This window comes from Balaenoptera physalus (assembly GCF_965194825.1).
Source record: "Balaenoptera physalus genome assembly, chromosome: 2".
NCBI classification, from domain to species: domain Eukaryota; kingdom Metazoa; phylum Chordata; class Mammalia; order Artiodactyla; family Balaenopteridae; genus Balaenoptera; species Balaenoptera physalus.
Window position 1 is genome coordinate 87,095,260 of NC_138883.1, and position 18,208 is coordinate 87,113,467.

Below are 18,208 nucleotides of genomic sequence, written 5' to 3' on the forward strand. Positions count from 1 at the left end.
TGCAGCCAGCTTCAGACCTCTCACCAGTCCCCAGTCCTGCCTCAGTTTTTCCACCTAACCTGAACACTTGAGAGTTTCGGTCTCTAAGTGAAGCTGAACCTGCAACCCCTCGAGGGTTTTATACACAGAGGGGCGGGAGACAGCAACAGCGACTGGTTGCTGGTCGGGCCCAGCCCATCACGCCAAGAGCCCCAAGGGACCGGAGGCTGGCGGACCCGAAGGGGGATTCCCGACGCCAACACCTGGCCTAGCGCTTTTGCTTTTCCCTGCCCTACGTACTGCGGCGAACCTGAAGCCGGTTTCTAACTATGAATGGAGAGAAAATCAGGCCCCGTTTTTGGCAGCAGTGAAGCTTGGCTGTCGCAAGCAGATGGGCATCGATGGGCAGAGATGGGGGCCGTGGTTGGTGGCAGGAAAGTTGCAGGGCAGAGGAGAGGGAGAACTCAGTCCCAGGTCTCCCTTCCTGGCCTATACACGTGAGATTGGTGGACACTGGTGTGAAAGGGAGCAGGCTCACTCCCTCAGGAGGACCAAGAGGTGCCATGAAGTTTCCAGACATTCTGGAGGTCCAGATCCTGGTGCAGTGAGACCCCAGGACCAATCTCATGTCGGCCCTTGGTGTCTCCACTTGTCCCTGTTTGGGTATGTCTCCCAAGAGCCCTGGTGTTGTTCTCTTTCCTAGCTAGGATACCTCTGCTAAATCCCTGGACAGGCATAATCCCAGATGACCTTAATGCCCTTCACCCTAAATCAAATTATCTATACATTTGTCAAAACTCATCAAATTGCACACTTAAAATGTATCTATTTTAATGTCTGTAAATTATACCTCAATAAAGTTGATTTTTATTTTTTGGCCACACCCCGCAGCTTCTGAGATCTTAGTTCCCCCACCAGGGATTGAACCCAGGCCACAGCAATGAAAGCACCAAATCCTAACCACTGGACCTCCAGGGAACTCCCTAAATTTGACTTTTTAAAAAAAATTAGTTAATTTTTGGCTGCATTGGGTCTTCTTGCTTCACATGGGCTTTCTCTAGTTGTGGGGAGAGGGGGCTACTCTTCGTTGCTGTGCGTGGGCTTCTCATTGCGGTGGCTTCTCTTGTTGCAGAGCACAGGCTCTAGGCGCACGGGCTTTAGCAGCTGCGGCAGGCAGGCTCAGCAGCTGTGGCTCGTGGGCTCCAGAGCGCAGGCTCAGCAGTTGAGGCACACGGGCCCAGTTGCTCCGCAGCATGTGGGATCCTCCCGGACCAGGGCTCAAACCCTTGTCCCCTGCATTGGCAGGTGGATTCTTAACCACGGCACCACCAGGGAAGCCCCTGTATGTACTTATTATCAATTAATTCTTTTTTTATATCAATTAATTCTAATATGTTCCTCTAGAAGTGGAAATTTCCTCCTCATATATTCAAATATAATCAGTTATATTATCAATTTTATCAGTTATAAAACTTATCAGTTTTATAAATTTCCATTTTTTTCCTTAGATATATACCTCCAGACCCTTTCATTCTCCTGTTCCACTCTGAAATAGTTGCTTCTCTAAGCCTGCTGCAAAGTTATCATCCTGGGGTCTCTCTTCAAACAGCCTGGGGATTTCCTTATCTCCTATATTGGATGCCCTTTTTTCCTGAATTCTACTACTTTTTTCCTTGATTTACCCCCTCATTTTGGTGGAGTACATCTCCAATAGATTCCTGGAAAGGGTGCATGGTAGATAAGTCCTTTGAAACTGTGTCTTTATTCTATTCTACTTAATTGATAGCTTGACTGGGTAAAAAAATTTGGTTGTTATTTTTCTTCAGATATTTGATGACATCACTCACTGTCTTTGGGATTCCAGTGTTGCTGCTGACAAGTCTGAAGTCATTCTGATTCTTCATCCTTTGTATGTGACCTATTTTGTATCTCAGAAACCTTTAGGATCTTCTCTTTGACTCCAGTGTTCTAGTATGTTGTGGCATCGATCTTTTCTTATTCTTTGTGCTGGGCACTCAGTGGGCCCCCTCTCATTCTTTCCTCTCATTCTGAAACTCATATAACACAGATGTTGGACCTCCTGAACTGATTGCCTAATTTAAAAATTTTTTCCTCTCCATCACTATCTTTTTGCCCAATTTTCTTGACTATTTCTTCAAGTTTTATCTTCCAATGCTTTTATCTTCCAATGCTTTTATCTTCCAATGCTTTTATTGTATTTTTAATTTCCAAGAGTTCTTTATTATTCTCTGAATGTTTGTTTTTTATAGCTCCCCTGTTTTTGTTCAATATCCTCTTCATTTCTAAGGGTACTAATTATAGTCCCCCTCCCACTTTCTTTTGTTTCTGGAATTGTTTCTGATCCTCTAAGACCTTATTTTCTGTTTCTGTTTTGTTTTTGCCTATTTTTATGTTAAAAGTGTTTTCTCCAATGCTTGCTGATCCTCAGCTATCTACTCATCTCTACAAGCAAGGCACTAAAATCTGACTAGAAGCTTAATATGCATGGAGAGGGCTGGTTGCACTTTAAGATAATTTTACTGGATCATTTCATTATGTGATCCCTGTAATTTCTCTAATTATTCAAGCTTTTTCCCATCTCAGGGCCTTGGCATATGCTATTTCTATTGTCTGTGTATTGCTTAAAATGTATTTGGCAGAAGTTACAGAAATCTGACTCAAGGCAGCTTACACAAAAAACAAATACGTATGGTGGTTCTCATAGCAGGAAGCTCAGAGAGAGAACAAATATTACAGTTGATGTATTCAGTGGCCCAAGAGCATCATCAGGGACCAAGTTTCCTCCTGCCACTCACTTTGCTTCAACCTAAGGCGTGTCCTTCAAGGTCATAGAAGCCAAAAGCAGTAAGGGTTATGTGAATCCTTATTCAGGTCAGTGGGAGAGAGTACTGTCTGTCTCCACAATGGAACAAAAGTCCTTCCCTTTGGTCTGATAAGGCCAATTTAGGTCATATGCTAACTCCTAAACCTATAACTGTCACAAGGTGAATATCATGCATGGTTTAGGCAATCCTGAGCCAGTAATGCTAAGAGTGATGAGTTTACTTTGATTGACTTAGCCATTCAGGACCACTCTTGGAATATAGGGAGGGAAAGAATTTCCTAAAACTGTATTGCTCTTCTTTGTTAAAGGAGGGATGTTAGAAACGTTTGGAATTCAACTGCACTGCTGGAGCCTTCTTCTACTTTTCCTACAGGCCTCAGTTTAAAACTCACCACAGGGAATTCCCTGGTGGTCCAGTGGTTAGGACTCCATGCTATCACTGCCAAGGGCCTGGGTTTGATCCCTGGTCGGGCAACTAAGATTCCATGAGCTGCGTTGCGTGGCCAAAAAAAAAAAAAGTCACCACAGAAGTGGGTCTCTCCCATTATTCTTTGTCCTTGCAATTTTGTTTTTCTTTTAACACTTAACACAAGTTGTAACTTCATACTGTTTGGTTTGGCTACTTGTGAATTGTAAGTCTCCTCCACTAAAGTGTTAACTTCATGAGGTCAGAGACCATGTCAGTTTTGTTCACCACTGTATACCCACTGCCTAGAAGGGTCTGGCACTTAATACGTGTATGCTTAATATTTGATGAAGACCCCAGAAATCAATAGTATCTTCCTCTTTAACTGAATACTCAAAATATATTTTGAAGCTGCACACTTTTGCCATTTCTGCTGCCACCATTTTGGTCCAAGTGGCTATCTTCTGTTCCCTGATGTAATGGACATCTTTTGTTTGATCTGTCTAGCATCCTCCTTTTCTGGGGAACAAACTCCCTTCCTTTAATAAACCTGTTCCTTCCCCATACTATCCATATGGTTCTGGTGGGGGCTGCTCTCATTATATCCTGCCCCACACCACCTCCTCACCACAAAGGTAGGCACCTAAACCATCAGAGCCCTGTCCTGGGGTTTTAAAAACTAAATTTAAAGGAAGAGACTCAGACCCTCTCTCTTGGACACACTGTGATATGTGAGGGCAGGGACCATTGGTGGCCATTTCCTATCATGTCAAGGGATCTGGATCTGAGAAAATAAAGCAAAGAGATGGGGAGGCATCCCCCTGTCATTGGTTTTAGTCATTCACACCCCAGCCCATGCCCCAGTTTGGTTATGTAAGCCAACAAATTCCCCCTTTTGCCCAAATTGGTCTGAACTGCATTTCAATTATCTGTTACCCAATTAGGCCTAGCATCCTGGATGTCTGTGATAGCCTCCTGACTGGTCTCCCCATTTCCATTTACCTGCTCTAATCCACTTTCCTTCCACGGAGTGATCTCTTCAAAATTTACATCTTGCTGCTGAAGAGCAGGGACTGGGTTAAACCTTCAGCCCCACACTTTATTACCTGTGCTTCCTTGGGAAAGTTATTTAACCTGCCTGTGCCAAAGTTTCTAAATAGGTAGAAAGGGAATAATGACACCTCAAAAGGTCATTGTAAGGCCCAAATAAGAAAAGTAAACTTAATATACTTAATAAGCGCTCAATGTTAGCGAGTAGTGGTATTAGCAGTAGTGACTCAGATCATATCACTACCCTACCTTCTTCCTGACCTAGTTTCATACCATGCTCACTAGGCATTAGTGACTCTCCTACTACCTACCTATCCAGCCTGTTACCTATCCACTAACCTTGTGGCTCCTGATGGGATGGCCTGAGGGAGCAGGACCTTAGGGCCTTCACACACGCTGTTTCCTCTCCTAAAACGTTCTCCCCCGCCTCCTCCCACCCCTTGCCCTGGCTAAATCCTCCTTTTGTCTCAGCTCAGTTATCACTTGCTTCACTTCCCTAATCAAAGTTAGGGTCTACAGATATACTCCCTTCACAGAACCAGCAGTAGTACGATTTCTTACCAGGAGAGGTAGAAAAATTGTTTACAGATAGTCCTTATTCAGATTAAACTGACATCTATTTTGATGGATAGGTGCTTATGCTGTATGCCCTGTTAACTCTTTTGAATATCATCCTTGTGTAAAATCTGTTCGTTTCTTTCAAAGCAATTATCACAATTGATTTGCATATATATATATATATATATATATATATATATACACACACACACACAGAAATACCTATATATGTATTATATATAGAGAGAGAGCTGTTTCTTAAATTTATTTATTTTATTTATTTATTATTTTTGGCTGCGTTGGGTCTTTGTTGCTACTCTACGTTGTGCTGCATGGGCTTCTCACTGCAGTGCCTTCTCTTGTTGCGGAGCATGGGCTCTAGGCACACGGGCTTCAGTAGTTGTGGCATGCTGGCTCAGCAGCCGTGGAGCCCAGGCTTAGTTACTCCGCAGCATGTGGGATCTTCCCGGACCGTGGCTTGAACCCGTGTCCCCTGCATTGGCAGGCAGATTCTTAACCACTGCGCCACCAGGGAGGCCCGAGAGAGCTGTTTCTTCTTCTCTACACTATATGTTCCATGAGTATGGCGATATACATGTTCTGTTCATCACTGTATACCTAATGACTAATACAGTAGTTGGTACATTGTTGGTGCATAACACAATGAATATTTGTTGAAAGAATGAGTGATTTCTTTGGCAATTCCTGGAAAAGTTAGACTGGAGGGAGGTGTGGCAACCAGCCTAGGTTCTGTTAGGATTGGAAATAGACTCTTGAGCATGGGGGTAGAGTGGGGTGAGTTAATAAGAGGAAACTGGTTACAGGGTTGTTCCACTCTCTCACCCACCTGAGCAGCTGGAGTTGATAAAGAGGTAGCAGGTGCCAAAAGAGAACTTGCTTCCTCATCCTGCACTATTTCACTCATCCCTGGCTAGCTCAGTTTTCTCCATGGGGCTGGTTCTGTAGTCTCTCTATATGCAAGGGGACCCATTGGAACCTGGGGGCTAGGAAGCCAGATAGTCCAAATTCTTTTTGTGAACTGTGGTCAGTCTGTTGCTATAGGTCTGCAGATGCCGTCCCCACCCTTGAAGTCCAGTTTCCTCATCTTCTCACTTTATATGTGGGGTCCCTAAATCCTGCCTCACCTCCTTCTCTCAGAGCCTTGGGTCCCTAACTCTCAACCTCGTGCTAAGTTAAAGTGGAGGTATTTTCTCTGCCCTCTGGCTGTTGGCCAGTGGCCACAGTTCTTCACCACATGGGCCTCTCCTCCTGACATGGCAGCTGGCTCTCCCTGAGCCAGTGATCCAAGACAGAAAGGAAAGCAGAAGCTGCAATGTCTTTTAGCATCAGAAGTGATATACCATCACTTCTGCCATATTCTATTGGTCACATAGACCAACCCTGATTTAGTGTGGGAGACGATTTCACAAGGATGTGAATACCAGAAGGGAGGGATCATTAGGGGCCATTTCAGAGACTGGCTACTACTCAGGAGTTAGAGGAATTTGGAGAAGGAAGAGGAGGTTTTAGGACTTGCCGAAGGGAGATGCAGAGGACATTAACCAAGTGCCTATTATGGGCCAAGTCCTTTATATTAAGTTATCTATATTAATCTTTTCCACAACACTAAGGGGTAGATATTATTCCCATTTTTCATATAAAGGAATTGAAGCATGGAAAAAATGATTGTCCAAAACCAAATCCAGTAAGTGGCAGAGTCAGAATTTGCACATTGTTATGTGTGCCACCAATGTTGATCTATTACATTTGGTATGTACCAAAGGGTGGGATATATGCTACTGGTGATATAATAAGTAATTTTAATAGTATAGAGACATAGCAGTAAGTAACACTGAAAGTATAAAAATTAAATGCTTTTCAATATTCTGATGACGTCAAGAAAAAGCTTCAGTTTGGAAGACTTATGCCTTATTACCTCTATAACACTTGTTAATTTCTCTCTCTGAGAAAGAGAGGGCAGGCCCCAGGTTCAGTAGCTTTGACAGTGATGTTATTTTGGTAGAATTTAATAATATATTTCCTTTCCATTGTATTTCCTTTTATAGTTACTTTCTCTTTGTGGGCAGGTGATACTGATTTAAAATTTACTAAAGGAATATGAAGTTTGGGTTATATCCTTCATTTGAAACTGACACAGGGAGTTCCCTCGTGGTTTAGTGGTTAGGATTTGGTGTTTTCACTGCGGAGGCCCAGGTTCAATCCCTGGTGGGAGAACTGAGATCCCCACAAGCCACACAGCACAGCCAAAAAAGAAAAAAAACCAACCTTGGTAAAAAATTTTAAAGTAATAAATAGTAGTAGTTCAAGTGATACCTGGGTATGGCAAAAATTGTGAGGATGGTAGTGAATGAGGTTTATTGTCTTCCCTCAGCTCTATGTTGAGAAAGAAGCCAGTCTTAAGTGCCAGCCTCAGCTTGGTTCTGCTGTGGGCACTAGCTGAAGAGAATCAGAAGTTAAAATTTACAACCAGTCCTTTCCTGTGAGATTTCCTAAGCATTTCTCCTTTATCCCGTGAATTCCTTGGGACTGGTGGGGAGTCTTGTACACAGATTAGTGAAACTGGGAATGAGAGCGATTTTAGTGGGAAATCTAAGCTTCCCGCCCTATTCAATTACGAATTACAAACGAGGTGTGGTTAGTGGAGATGGTGGAGATAGTACAGTACAGTGGGGAAATGTCAGAGGGAGAAATGGACGTAGCATGTGGATTTTCCAATCTCTTAGTCCCTGATCCAACTCCATAGTCCGTGATTTTGGGGTCCTCCAATACTTCCAAGCTACATACTTGAAGCTTCTATGGGGGTATGAACAGGACCAAAGTTCTAGGACATATGGGATGTGGATGCGAATTTCTATACTGGAGGAGTTTGGGATGGGGGAACAATGTGGTTAGAAAGGGATTTCTGAAGTTGCGTTTGTACACGATTTTACATAGTATGCAAACTCAAGTGTCTAAACAGGTGGTTGGTTGGGGGGGGGATCCTAGGTAACAGGGGCAAGTTTAGTCCCAGAGTCTTGGTAACAGCACCGGCCGGACCATTTCAGCCCCCACGAACCCCCAGCCCTCTGTTCCCCCTACGTTCCCTCTGAGTGAGTCTGTCCGTGTCCCAAACCGTCCCCATATGAGGGCACTCTGCCAGGTCACGTGCCCAAGCCCGCGGGAGCGCCACATCGCCACCCATACCCCTTCCCCCCACCCCACTCTGCCCACGTGACCTGGCCTACTTTCTCCCCTCCCGACCTAACAACTTGCTCGGAAAGCCCCGCCCCACGCAGCGCGCTTGGCCTGCGAACCTCCGCCCCTTATCCGCCCGACCTCCAGCGTGGCTCGCGGACCCCACGTGTTTCTTCCTGTCCAATGAGAATCGGCTCCCGGGCTCGAAGGGGCGGGGAGGAAAAGACAACTTCGTTACGCTTCGAGAAAGGGGCGGGGCCTGCAACGTCGTACTGAACGAGGGGACGCAACGGAGGCAGGCCGGAGCCGCTGCCGTCGCCATGACCCGTGAGCACTGAGACCCCCCCCCCACCTCCTCTTGCCCTTTTCTCCTTTTCCATCCTAAACACGACTGCCGAACCTCGGCATTGACCTCGTTTTGGCTACCCCAACGAGACCTTTCTCTAGGAGCGCTGTTTAGCGACCCTCACACTTGGAGCCCGGAAATCGACCCTTTGCCCACCGAGACACTTCTTGAGAACCTCCCCACCTCGTCAGGCAAAGGCCCTCCCCGACGCTCTGCGGTGTGGGAAGAAACCCTGCGCTCCTGTGATAGACCCAGAGCCCCCCATTCCAGATCCCTGCCCATCCCCCACAGAGACCCAGACTGTGTACACATAACCGCCACCCCCTGTCTGGGCCCCCATGCTGCCCCGAAATTTGAAGCACGCTTCTAGCAGGCTCCTCAGGACCGTCCTCCGTCCACTCCCCACTTGACCTGCCCCGTGGCAGGTCCCCCCTCCGCCCAATCTGCAGCCTAGGCCCCGAAAAGGGCCGGTGTCGGCGCCCCGGCAATGAAGTGTTGGACCCTACGAGTGTCCGGTGCGGGTAGAGGGTCGCTGGTGTGTGGCCAGAAAGGCCCTCGCGTCTCACCTTTTATCTTCTTTCTCTAGGCGGTAACCAGCGCGAGCTCGCCCGCCAGAAGAATATGAAAAAGCAGAGCGACTCGGTTAAGGGAAAGCGCCGAGATGACGGGCTTTCTGCTGCCGCCCGCAAGCAGAGGTAGCCCCAGGGAGGGGAGGGGAGGGGTGGGGTGAGACCTGGGTTTAGACCAAGGGTTGTACCTGGAAAGAGAGTTAGCTCAGAGCTTACATCTGGACTAGGCGTGAGGGGCAGAGTGCATTGTTTCCTCTAGGGTTTTATTCCTCTCACCCTCTAAATTGTTAGCTCACAGCCTTATAGGAAGGGACTGGGGCGGGTGCTGCCCTCTGTCTGATTTCTGAGTGCCCCCGGGTCTGACCTTAAGGGCAAGGGCAGGGAGCTTCACATTTCAAATGCAGTAGTGGTTATGACAGCTCAGTACTTTTTGGCCCTCCTTGCTGCTCATTTGTTCTCCCTTCTCCCAGCCTTCTCACTGGTGTTGCTGGGTGTGGTACTCAGTGCAGAATAGCCTTGGGCCTGTGTGGCCAGACTTCTGACCCCTTGGGCAATAGCCAGATAGAGACTGATTGCCTTTTGAGCCTCAGCTCTCTTCCTCTTGTTCTCCTAGGGTGGGAATACAGCAGCCACATGCTGAATTTTGTCCCATCCACTTCCATCTTATCCTTTGTGCCCTTCATCCCCCTGCATCTTGTCCTTTTTGCCCTCTGGTACCTCCCAGTGCCCCATCATCTCTACCCCCAGGGACTCGGAGATCATGCAGCAGAAGCAGAAAAAGGCAAACGAGAAGAAGGAGGAACCCAAGTAGCTTTGTGGCTTCGTGTCCAACCCTCTTGCCCTTCGCCTGTGTGCCTGGAGCCAGTCCCACCACGCTCGCGTTTTCTCCTGTAGTGCTCACAGGTCCCAGCACCGATGGCATTCCCTTTGCCCTGAGTCTGCAGCGAGTCCCTTTTGTGCTTCCTTCCCCTCAGGTAGCCTCTCTGCCCCTGGGCCACTCCTGGGGGTGAGGGGGTTACCCCTTCCCAGTGTTTTTTATTCCTGTGGGGCTCACCCCAAAGTATTAAAAGTAGCTTTGTAATTCCTTGAGCGCCTGGTTTGACTGGGGATTTGGGGGGATGGGGACGGAGGAATGGCTGCCCTTTCCCACCAAGAGGGGAGAGAACTTCAGACTCTGAAAGGATGTGGATATGTAGACTAAGTGAAACATCACAGGAAAAAATTCTTTTTTGTACTGCAACAAACAGGTATTCTGGGTATGTGGTAGAGAAATCCTCTAAGAGCCTTAGGGACTTCTTTTCTGTGATTTTTTTTTGTCCCCCACTCAGACCCTGAACATCATCCTACGGATGGAGTTGAGGTCCTAAGAAGGAAGGCTGCAAGACCTAAATTTATGCCCCTCTTCCTCATTCTTCCTCAGTTTGTTTGCCTGCTTGGAAGTTGGCCCAGATCCCGCTGCTCACTGACTTCCCATGGTTAGCTGCTCTCAAGTGGTCACATTCTCTTCTGTTCTGTCATTCCTCATGTGAGGGTGGTTTTTGTCGTCCCATTTCCTTTGACCTCAACATCAGGATTAAAACCTAGGGTAGTCTCTGTGCTCCTTTCTTCCTGTGTCCTGGTTTGTTCTAGGGTTCTGGGCTTCTTAAATCCCTGTACCCAGGGCTGAATTCCTTATTTTCCTTTTTATCTCCAAGGGCAGAGCCAAGTAAGTCTTCAGTCCCTGTTGGTCTTTCCCTGCCCCCATCTCCACCATGAGAGCCAGGAAGGAGCTGGTGCCGCACTGTCTGCTGGTTCCTGAGCTGCTGACTTGGGAGTCAGGCTCTTGAGCTGGGGTGAATACATAACGGTAGCTCCAGCGAGTCAGATACTCTGCCCAGGGCATTAGGGTGTGTATGGCCACTTTTTTCAAGTCAGACATACTACTGACTTCAGCCTAAAGGGAGGTAACTACCCATTATGTCCTTGCGGTATTCGTTGGGCTGGACAGCTCCTGTGAGTCAAGACTAGGAGTACAACTTGAAGGGAACCCCAGTTTGTTAAAAGTACCTAGACTGGATATTTGTTATCTGGCAGTACTGACGCAATGACAGTGTCGCCTGAAGAGGAGGCTGGGGATCTTGGGTTGGGGACCAACAGAATGGTGCCAGTAGCAGCCCCAGATAGAGGAGTACACAGGCCCAGCATGAGGCAACCTTGACCCAGAAGGTAGTCCAGCTACCTGTGGTGAAAGTCTTTTCCAGTTCCGCTCCCTCATAGCTGTGGAACCAAAGTCTCTGATTAGAGAATCTGCAGGGCCATGACTTTTAGATCTGTCCTGCCGCCCCACTGAAGAGTATGGCATATGGTAGACCCAGTGTGTGTCCTGAGAACTCGGGACTGGCCTTGAATTGCTCTTTCCCTAAAACAGCTAGGTTTTCAGAAGAGTGTCCCAGGCCCGCCTCCATCCTACCTGAACTAGTTGGTGAGGGTAACCATGACATAGAGTGATGCAAGGAAGAAGACGAAATGGAAGGCAGAATAGCTGTAGGAAAGCTGCTGGGCTTGCACTGGAGGAGCTGGAGCTGTCTCTTGGTTAGCTGGCCTGGCAGACCCACCTCTTTGCCCTGGAGAGAGGAAAGGACTGCTGGCAGCAGTGCTGCTGAAACACCTCTTCCCTCCTCCCTCATCTTCTTTTGTGAAGGCACTTGAGGGCTCTTTGGCACTCTGCAGAAATCTACACTTACGGATCCTCACTTGACACTCACCTTCCTCTGGCTTCACTGTTTCAGGGCAGCAGAAACAGAGTGAGGGCTTTTGTAAAACAAAAGGCAGCATGTTTTGGAATGACTTTAAAAAGAATGTCTGGGTAACAGTATAGGAAACTCCTCTTCTTTGAAAAGATTGGTGTGGTGTAAAAATGGAGGCACACCTGGGTTCAAATTCTAGCTTCAGTATATAACCAACTGGCTATGGGAACTTTGGTAAGATGTTTAACCTCTGTGCCTCAATTTCTCCATTTGTAAAATGGAGCAAATACCTACCTCACAGGGTTGTTGTGAGGATTAAATTAAATGAGATTATGTATGTAAAGTATCTAGCACAGTACCTAGCACATTGTGGGTACTCAATAAAAGGTAATAGCAGCTAGAATCTGAGCATTCTGGGTAGAGGTTGATAGGATTTGTGTGTGTCTGTGACTATGTGTGAGGGGGGAGGGGTATTGGGGATATTGAGCTCTCCATCCTCACCTGGATCTCACAGCTGTAAACCTTGACAATCCACAAGGGCCCAAATACCTCAGCAAGGTAGGAAGCCTCATTGCTGAGAAGGAAGAGATGGTTCTCAAGCTGGTCCAGTCAAATAGCAGGAGGATCGCCTGAGGGCATTTACTGCTAGCTGGTTGGTCCATATTAGTAACTCTCAGGAGGGTACTGAGCTCCTGGAGCCCTTTTCTGCCAAAGATTTAGAAATCTTTTCATGTGAGGGCCCTGAAGTCTTTATACATTTAAAAATTCTCAAGTCATTTCCCCTACCCCCTTCATCTCATACAGATCATGTGACAAGTGCTATTCTTAGAAGTTGTCTTTGTTCATGGGGAGCTTTCCTCTTATCTTGCTCTAAAGTTTAAATAAACCGTGGTCCAAGACAGTCTCCTGACCATCGTTCCCTGTCCTTTTGAGCATCCTCCCTTTTCTCACACCTTTCCCTTGACACCTTTATGCATCAAGCAAAAAGCACACAAGCATACATGATGCCAGCACTCAACACTGCCAGAGAAGTATCTGGTGTTTGGGGTTCCATTTTACTCAGGCCAGGCAGGCACAGAGTGTGATTCTGTCCTTGAAGGATTACTGAGAAGGGGCAACAGAAGAGAAGGGTGGTAAGAACAAAGAGTTAGGTATTTGGCAGGAGCAAAAAAGGTTTTAGCATGGGGAAATCCATGTCCTGTCCTTACCACTCTCTGGAGGACGGCTGGACAGTGCAGAGAATGTCAGGTACATGATAGAGCAGCTGATGACAGAGGCTTGTAGAAGGCCAGAGTGGAGCTGCTCTGGGGAGAATGGGAATCCTTGCTTTAGCCTACAGGGTAGTAATTTCCTTTACTTCTACCCTCACTTGTACTTCTGTCCCCCCACCCTTTGGGGGAAGCAGAGAATTGACTGAGGTAGGGAGGCTAATGAAATTTGCTATACTAAAGGTCCCCAAAATCTGGAATGTTGCAAGGCATGTATCCACTGAGGCGGATGCAGGGAGCGATGGAGAGGAAGGAGAGGAGACCACAGCAACAAAGGTGCAGACTAAGCAGCATCTTGTTGAGAAGGCAGCCATCTGGGTGTGTGTAGTAGTGGAACAGAAGCACAGCTGCTACACCTGCCATGCTGTAGAATCCTAGGGTGGTCAGCAGCACAGCTAGGAACCAGGGGCAGTCTTGGGCTGCACCTGTTTGCCTAGGGGTGGGAGATAGGCAATGGCTTGGGGCTCCAACTCTTCTTTTTACCCATTATCAACTATTCCCCCTCTTCCAGAAGACTGGTGAGACTTACCCATCCCACCTGGCCCACAGTCATTTCACATTCCTGAGCTTTTCGATACTGCTTAGTGGGAAGCTCTGGGACCATCAACCTGTCATGTCCTTTGCCCAACCCAACGGGGTCTAGTAATGTCAGACTTCTCAGGAAGCCTTTAGGGTTATGTCCTCCTTACCAGTTCTTGTTCCAGGAATGGGCAAAGGCTGTAATAAGCACCAACTGCAGCAGGATGAATGTGAAGCCTCTACAGATGCCAATGTAATGCCAGGCTGCAAGTGAGGCACCAGTGGGAAAATGTAGCTGATCATATCATTACTCCTGGTCCTCTTCCTACCCTCTTTTTTTCTTAGAAAATCTTTTAGCTTACTTCTGCTGATCAGGATGAGATGGAAGGTACCTGGGAAGAGATGCTCATCAGGCATGCAGAAGGCAACAGCACAGAGACCTAGCAGGAACAGCAGCTTGAGGAGCCAGAAGGTGGTTAAGAGGGAAAGAGAAAACCAGACTCAGAAGAAAAGGCAAAGGAGAGTGAACAGTGCCAATGGAGGAAGGCAAAGGAGAAAGCAGAACTATAGGAAGGGAGAGAAGAGACAACTAAGTATAGGAAGGGAGGAACCAGTCCCATGTGAGAGGGGCTGGAGATAGGCCCATCACAGCCCATTCCAAATTCTGACTTGCAGATACCTAAATAAAAACATCCGGACAATGTTTTAGAGTTGACAAAAGATTTGCATATAGTAACCCCACTGTTATCTCCATTTCAGAAACTAGAATGTCAAAGAGGATAAGTGGCTTGTGGTCACACAGCAAGTATAGTGGAAGCAGGGACTTAAACCTGTTTTCTGTCTTTTTACAGTGCTATTACTTCATCTTGGAATTTCCTTTACTCAGCTTATGTCTACTTCCCTCCTCATCCCCTCCCCACCCAAAGAATACACACACACCTCTTATGCAGCTGTGCTCTCAGGCTGGTGGGGGAGTGGAGGTCGACCAACAGCACAGCCTGCAGCAGGTGGAAGGCGGCAGTTCCTGCACATACTCGGTATACAGCCCCAGAGCCGCTGAGCACTGGGCAGTGAGAGTGGCCAAACAGATGGGCACAAAGCCCTGAGGGCATCTGGATCTGGAGGGAAGGTACATGTGAGAAATGGCTGGGCAAGTCATCATGCATAGAGAAGTACCTTCTTCTTAAGGGTATGTCCGCTCATTTGTCCCTTTCCCCCAACCTGAATCTCTTGTTTATCTCAGGGTTTCTCCTTTTATCCTGTCCTGCTGCACCCCAACCTCCTCCCACTTACCCCACGTGCCTTGCCCCAGACTCTTTCCACTACCATCCTTGACAGCAGGAGGCAGCAGACTGCTGAGGTCCCCACATGGAGGAGGCTGTAGAACAGGCGGCTACAAGGAGACTCCGTGAGAGGGGGCCACCTAGGATGGCAGCAGCAGGTACAGGGAGCAGGCCCACAGCAGAACACCTGAGGGTAGAGCAGATGCAGGGCAGCAAGGTGGAGATTTGCTGAGGAAAGGCTTACATTAATGTACATGTGAGGTTAACCCAAGAGGCTGAATTCCAAAATTTCCCCCTCCCTTCTCTTCTCTCCTTTCACTCAGGAATTCTCAGACTGTCTGGTTCCAAGCTATTTAGGATTGCCTTCCACTGACATCAAGTAGAGCTTTCATCATAAGAGCTTAACTGCAGGCTTGAGCAGAACCTTCTAAAAGCCTAAGTCACATCTGGCCTCTAATCTTTCCCAGGATCTAAACATCCGGTACCGGGTACATGGGAGGAGAGGTTTAGTGATCAGTAGTCTTAGAGGCAAAGAAGCAGAAGGGCCTCAGAAGTGAAAGGAAGGCCTATCATCTTTATCAGCTCCCATGGGTTTTCCTCCCCAGCTTCAGCCACCATTCCCTTCCACTTTTTCAGATAGTGCTTGCTCCAGGGAGCTCTCTGCCCAAGTACCCTCTCACCTGATAGAAGGGAAGACTCACTATGACACTGCAGACTCCACTGCGTTGCTGTGCCAGGCGGAGGGAGGTGCTGGGGCTTGTGACCGCCTTTGCACCCACCATCCTTATCCCAGGGATTAGGCCCAGGTCCACCAGATGGAAGGCAGATGAGAAAGTAGTACCTTTCTTTTGTCCTCAGCCCATTGGACTCCTGCTGTGCCGGGGCTGGTCACCCAGTTTAAGGCAGAATGGGGAGGGACATCAGGAAAAGAACACCGACCTTCAGGATGTGGTAAATGCAAATGTCCCTGTGAAACTACTTTCTCCCCAGGGTCCTTGGGCCACTCAGTCTGTTCTCCCCAGATTAGGGAGCAGTTTGCATATCTGGCTTGTAGACTAGCATTCTTAATTGGTTTAGGATTAGACGTCATCCGTCTTGATCAGAATTCCTTGGGGTGTGTGGGCTGGACCTAGGTGAAGAGGAGGTAAGGATGGGAAGGCCTGGACTGGTGACGGGTTAGGTCTGGGACACGGCCTGGCAGAAAGCAACACTAGAAGCCCGAAGGGAAGTCTGAGAGGCGTACTGGTTTCCTCGCTGAAGCTTCTAGAACCAGAGCACCAAAGAAGGTGTGGCCCAGGGCCGATCCCGCCTCCTCCTCTCCCGGCGGAAGTTGCGAGGCAGTTACCGGAAGTCTTCCTGAGGCGGGGCCGGGCCTCTGGGGCGGCGCGGTGGGATCGACATGGCGACCGAGGGGGACGTGGAGCTAGAGTTGGAGACTGAGACCAGCGGCCCGGAGCGGCCTCCAGAGAAGCCACGGAAACATGACAGTGGGGCGGCGGACCTGGAGCGAGTCACCGACTATGCGGAAGAGAAGGAGATCCAGAGTTCCAATCTGGAGACGGTGAGGTTGGCCGGGATCCTGTCTGGGAGGGATGAGAGCAGAAGGGGCTTGGAGGCTGAAACTGGAAGCCCAGCTCCATGGGTCTCGATTTCCATGGTGGGAGGAGATAAGAGGGAAACTGAACCGTCATTGGAGCCCGCCGCTTGCGAAAAGGAACTTGATGGAGATTGGGTTTAAAATGGGTCTCAGGTGCACAGAGTTGAATTAAACGTAGGTCCCGGTTCCTGGTACGCTCGTCATCGTGAATACACACCCCACCCGCTTGTTACTGGTATTTTAGATTATTAGGAATTGTGGGTAGCAGAGCAGTAACTAGATCTGTCTTTCCCGTAGGCCATGTCCGTGATTGGGGATAGACGGTCCCGGGAGCAGAAAGCCAAACAGGAGCGGTAAGTCGTTTTACCTACGGGCCCCCCTCTTTCCCCCAGACAAAAAAAAGCCATCGTTAGGCCTTTGTACCTTGTACTGTTCTTCAACTCTATCGCCAATTTCTGCAGATCTAAGATTTACAACTTTACTCTTGGTGGAAGGAAAGGCCTCCTGGCAACACCTGCTGCCTGCTGTAAATATTCCAGGGGATGGGATGGGATGGGATGTTAGGTGAGAGGGTGGGAGTCGTTTTGTATTTTCAGTCAACAGTGTTTACCAAGAGTCATTTATTTGTAAGGCATAGCTGGAAAAAATCCTTTCTGGGAGTTTACGGTGGAGGTAAAGAACGAGGACTAAGTACATGAATATTTGCAGGGAGAAGGAACTGGCAAAAGTCACTATCAAGAAGGAAGATCTGGAGCTGATAGTGAGTAGTAATGTCTAACTAGTGCATGGGTGGGGGAGATTTCTTTAATTTGGGTTGTTTCCTGAAACAAGTAGAGTCCTCATGTTTTGCTGGCACATTAATGCCCGGGAGGAGACTTAGGTAAAATCATTGATCCTTTTCCTGCAGATGACAGAGATGGAGATCTCGCGAGCAGCAGCAGAACGGAGCTTGAGGGAACACCTGGGGAACGTGGTAGAGGCTCTTATTGCCCTAACCAACTGATTTGTGTTTTCTCAGACCTACCCACTGGATTAACTTACTTCAATAAAGATGTCTTTTTTTTTTTCCAAGTTGCAGTTTTATCATTTTGGATCAAGTGCAATGTATATCATATTGTATTTTATTGTGGGAAATTTACATGTTGGAGTATAACCCTTAATGAACCTATGTGAAGGATCAGTGTAGAAGAGTACCTCATGTTCAGATGCAGATGCTATGTGGCAGATCAGGCTCATTCATATGACTAGTCCTCAACAGCATTCAAGGTACACTTAGAGTCTCAGCAAAGTTTACTGTACTCCATGGCATGCGTCTCTAGGGTAGCTTATGAACAGCTGAAAGGCCAGTACCTGCCTAGGAGCCACTGTATATAGTTTTAAGTCACCAATCCAGTTCATAAGCCACTGTGAGTTAGAATTTAGGTACTGAGGTGGGAACATGGTAACTACAATAGAAGTTATCAAAAGTTATGTCTTATATAGAATTAATTTATGAAAGATTTTAATATTTTCTGAACCACAACACTTAAACACCTTGGATTCCATTTTCTAACCTGGAGAGAAAGCAATTTTACTTTAAAAGTTGATCAAATTTTTGATCACCAACTCACCCTTGCTGAGCTTGTTTCCTCAACTATAAAATGATACATAGATATGATAGGTTGTTTTAAGAATTCATGAGCAGGTGAATGTAGCTCTCAATCTCATTTTGGCTCTAGGATAATTCTTAGATTGTATCTCCTTCTGGCACATACAAGTGACTTCATATTAATTATTTGCACTCGTATTTTTATTCTAGGACATTTAAGGATTTATGAGTGATTCTTCTAGTGGGGCATTTAAAGATTGTGAAAAGACCTTGCCTGTC

General features: G+C 47.4%; 3 protein-coding genes across 5 annotated transcripts; 2 read left to right on the plus strand and 1 right to left on the minus strand.

The window, feature by feature from the left end:
• The first annotated feature begins 8,205 nt into the window (after positions 1-8,205).
• Positions 8,206-10,545, plus strand: SERF2 (small EDRK-rich factor 2). Of its 3 annotated transcripts, none has more exons than XM_082450171.1 (4): positions 8,206-8,360; positions 8,966-9,074; positions 9,673-9,922; positions 10,277-10,545. In XM_082450171.1, exons 1-4 carry the CDS (start codon positions 8,354-8,356, stop codon positions 10,313-10,315), a joined length of 405 nt encoding a protein of 134 aa, XP_082306297.1. In that variant the 5' UTR covers positions 8,206-8,353; the 3' UTR covers positions 10,316-10,545. The 3 variants fall into 3 exon arrangements, with proteins under 3 accessions (XP_082306297.1, XP_082306295.1, XP_082306296.1); XM_082450170.1 differs by having other exon boundaries at positions 8,207-8,360; positions 9,696-9,922; XM_082450169.1 differs by lacking the exon at positions 10,277-10,545 and having other exon boundaries at positions 9,673-10,029.
• A 147-nt stretch (positions 10,546-10,692) lies between these two features.
• SERINC4 (serine incorporator 4) lies at positions 10,693-15,938 on the minus strand. The gene is given in 12 exon segments (XM_082449117.1): positions 10,693-11,233; positions 11,406-11,894; positions 12,041-12,050; positions 12,126-12,248; positions 12,652-12,778; positions 12,883-12,978; positions 13,164-13,375; positions 13,632-13,725; positions 13,854-13,933; positions 14,401-14,579; positions 14,755-14,931; positions 15,425-15,938. Coding segments are annotated over 12 exon segments (1,938 nt in total). The 5' UTR covers positions 15,527-15,938; the 3' UTR covers positions 10,693-10,984.
• A 203-nt stretch (positions 15,939-16,141) lies between these two features.
• HYPK (huntingtin interacting protein K) lies at positions 16,142-17,408 on the plus strand. Its single transcript, XM_082450173.1, has 4 exons — positions 16,142-16,305; positions 16,639-16,694; positions 17,050-17,101; positions 17,249-17,408. The coding sequence occupies exons 1-4, from the start codon at positions 16,144-16,146 to the stop codon at positions 17,342-17,344; spliced, it is 366 nt and encodes a 121-aa protein (XP_082306299.1). The 5' UTR covers positions 16,142-16,143; the 3' UTR covers positions 17,345-17,408.
• Positions 17,409-18,208: the final 800 nt, after the last annotated feature.

What these genes read in the sequence shown, in the direction of transcription:
- HYPK (XM_082450173.1), top strand. Translation starts at nt 16,144, where the DNA reads ATGGCGACCGAGGGGGACGTGGAGCTAGAGTTGGAGACTGAGACCAGC. An exon ending in AGAGTTCCAATCTGGAGACG is followed by an intron (nt 16,306 to 16,638) that starts GTGAGGTTGGCC and finishes TCTTTCCCGTAG; the next exon opens with GCCATGTCCGTGATTGGGGA. An exon ending in AGGAAGATCTGGAGCTGATA is followed by an intron (nt 17,102 to 17,248) that starts GTGAGTAGTAAT and finishes CTTTTCCTGCAG; the next exon opens with ATGACAGAGATGGAGATCTC.
- SERF2 (XM_082450171.1), top strand. An exon ending in GCTGCCGCCCGCAAGCAGAG is followed by an intron (nt 9,075 to 9,672) that starts GTAGCCCCAGGG and finishes GGTACCTCCCAG; the next exon opens with TGCCCCATCATCTCTACCCC. An exon ending in TTGTGCTTCCTTCCCCTCAG is followed by an intron (nt 9,923 to 10,276) that starts GTAGCCTCTCTG and finishes TCCCCCACTCAG; the next exon opens with ACCCTGAACATCATCCTACG.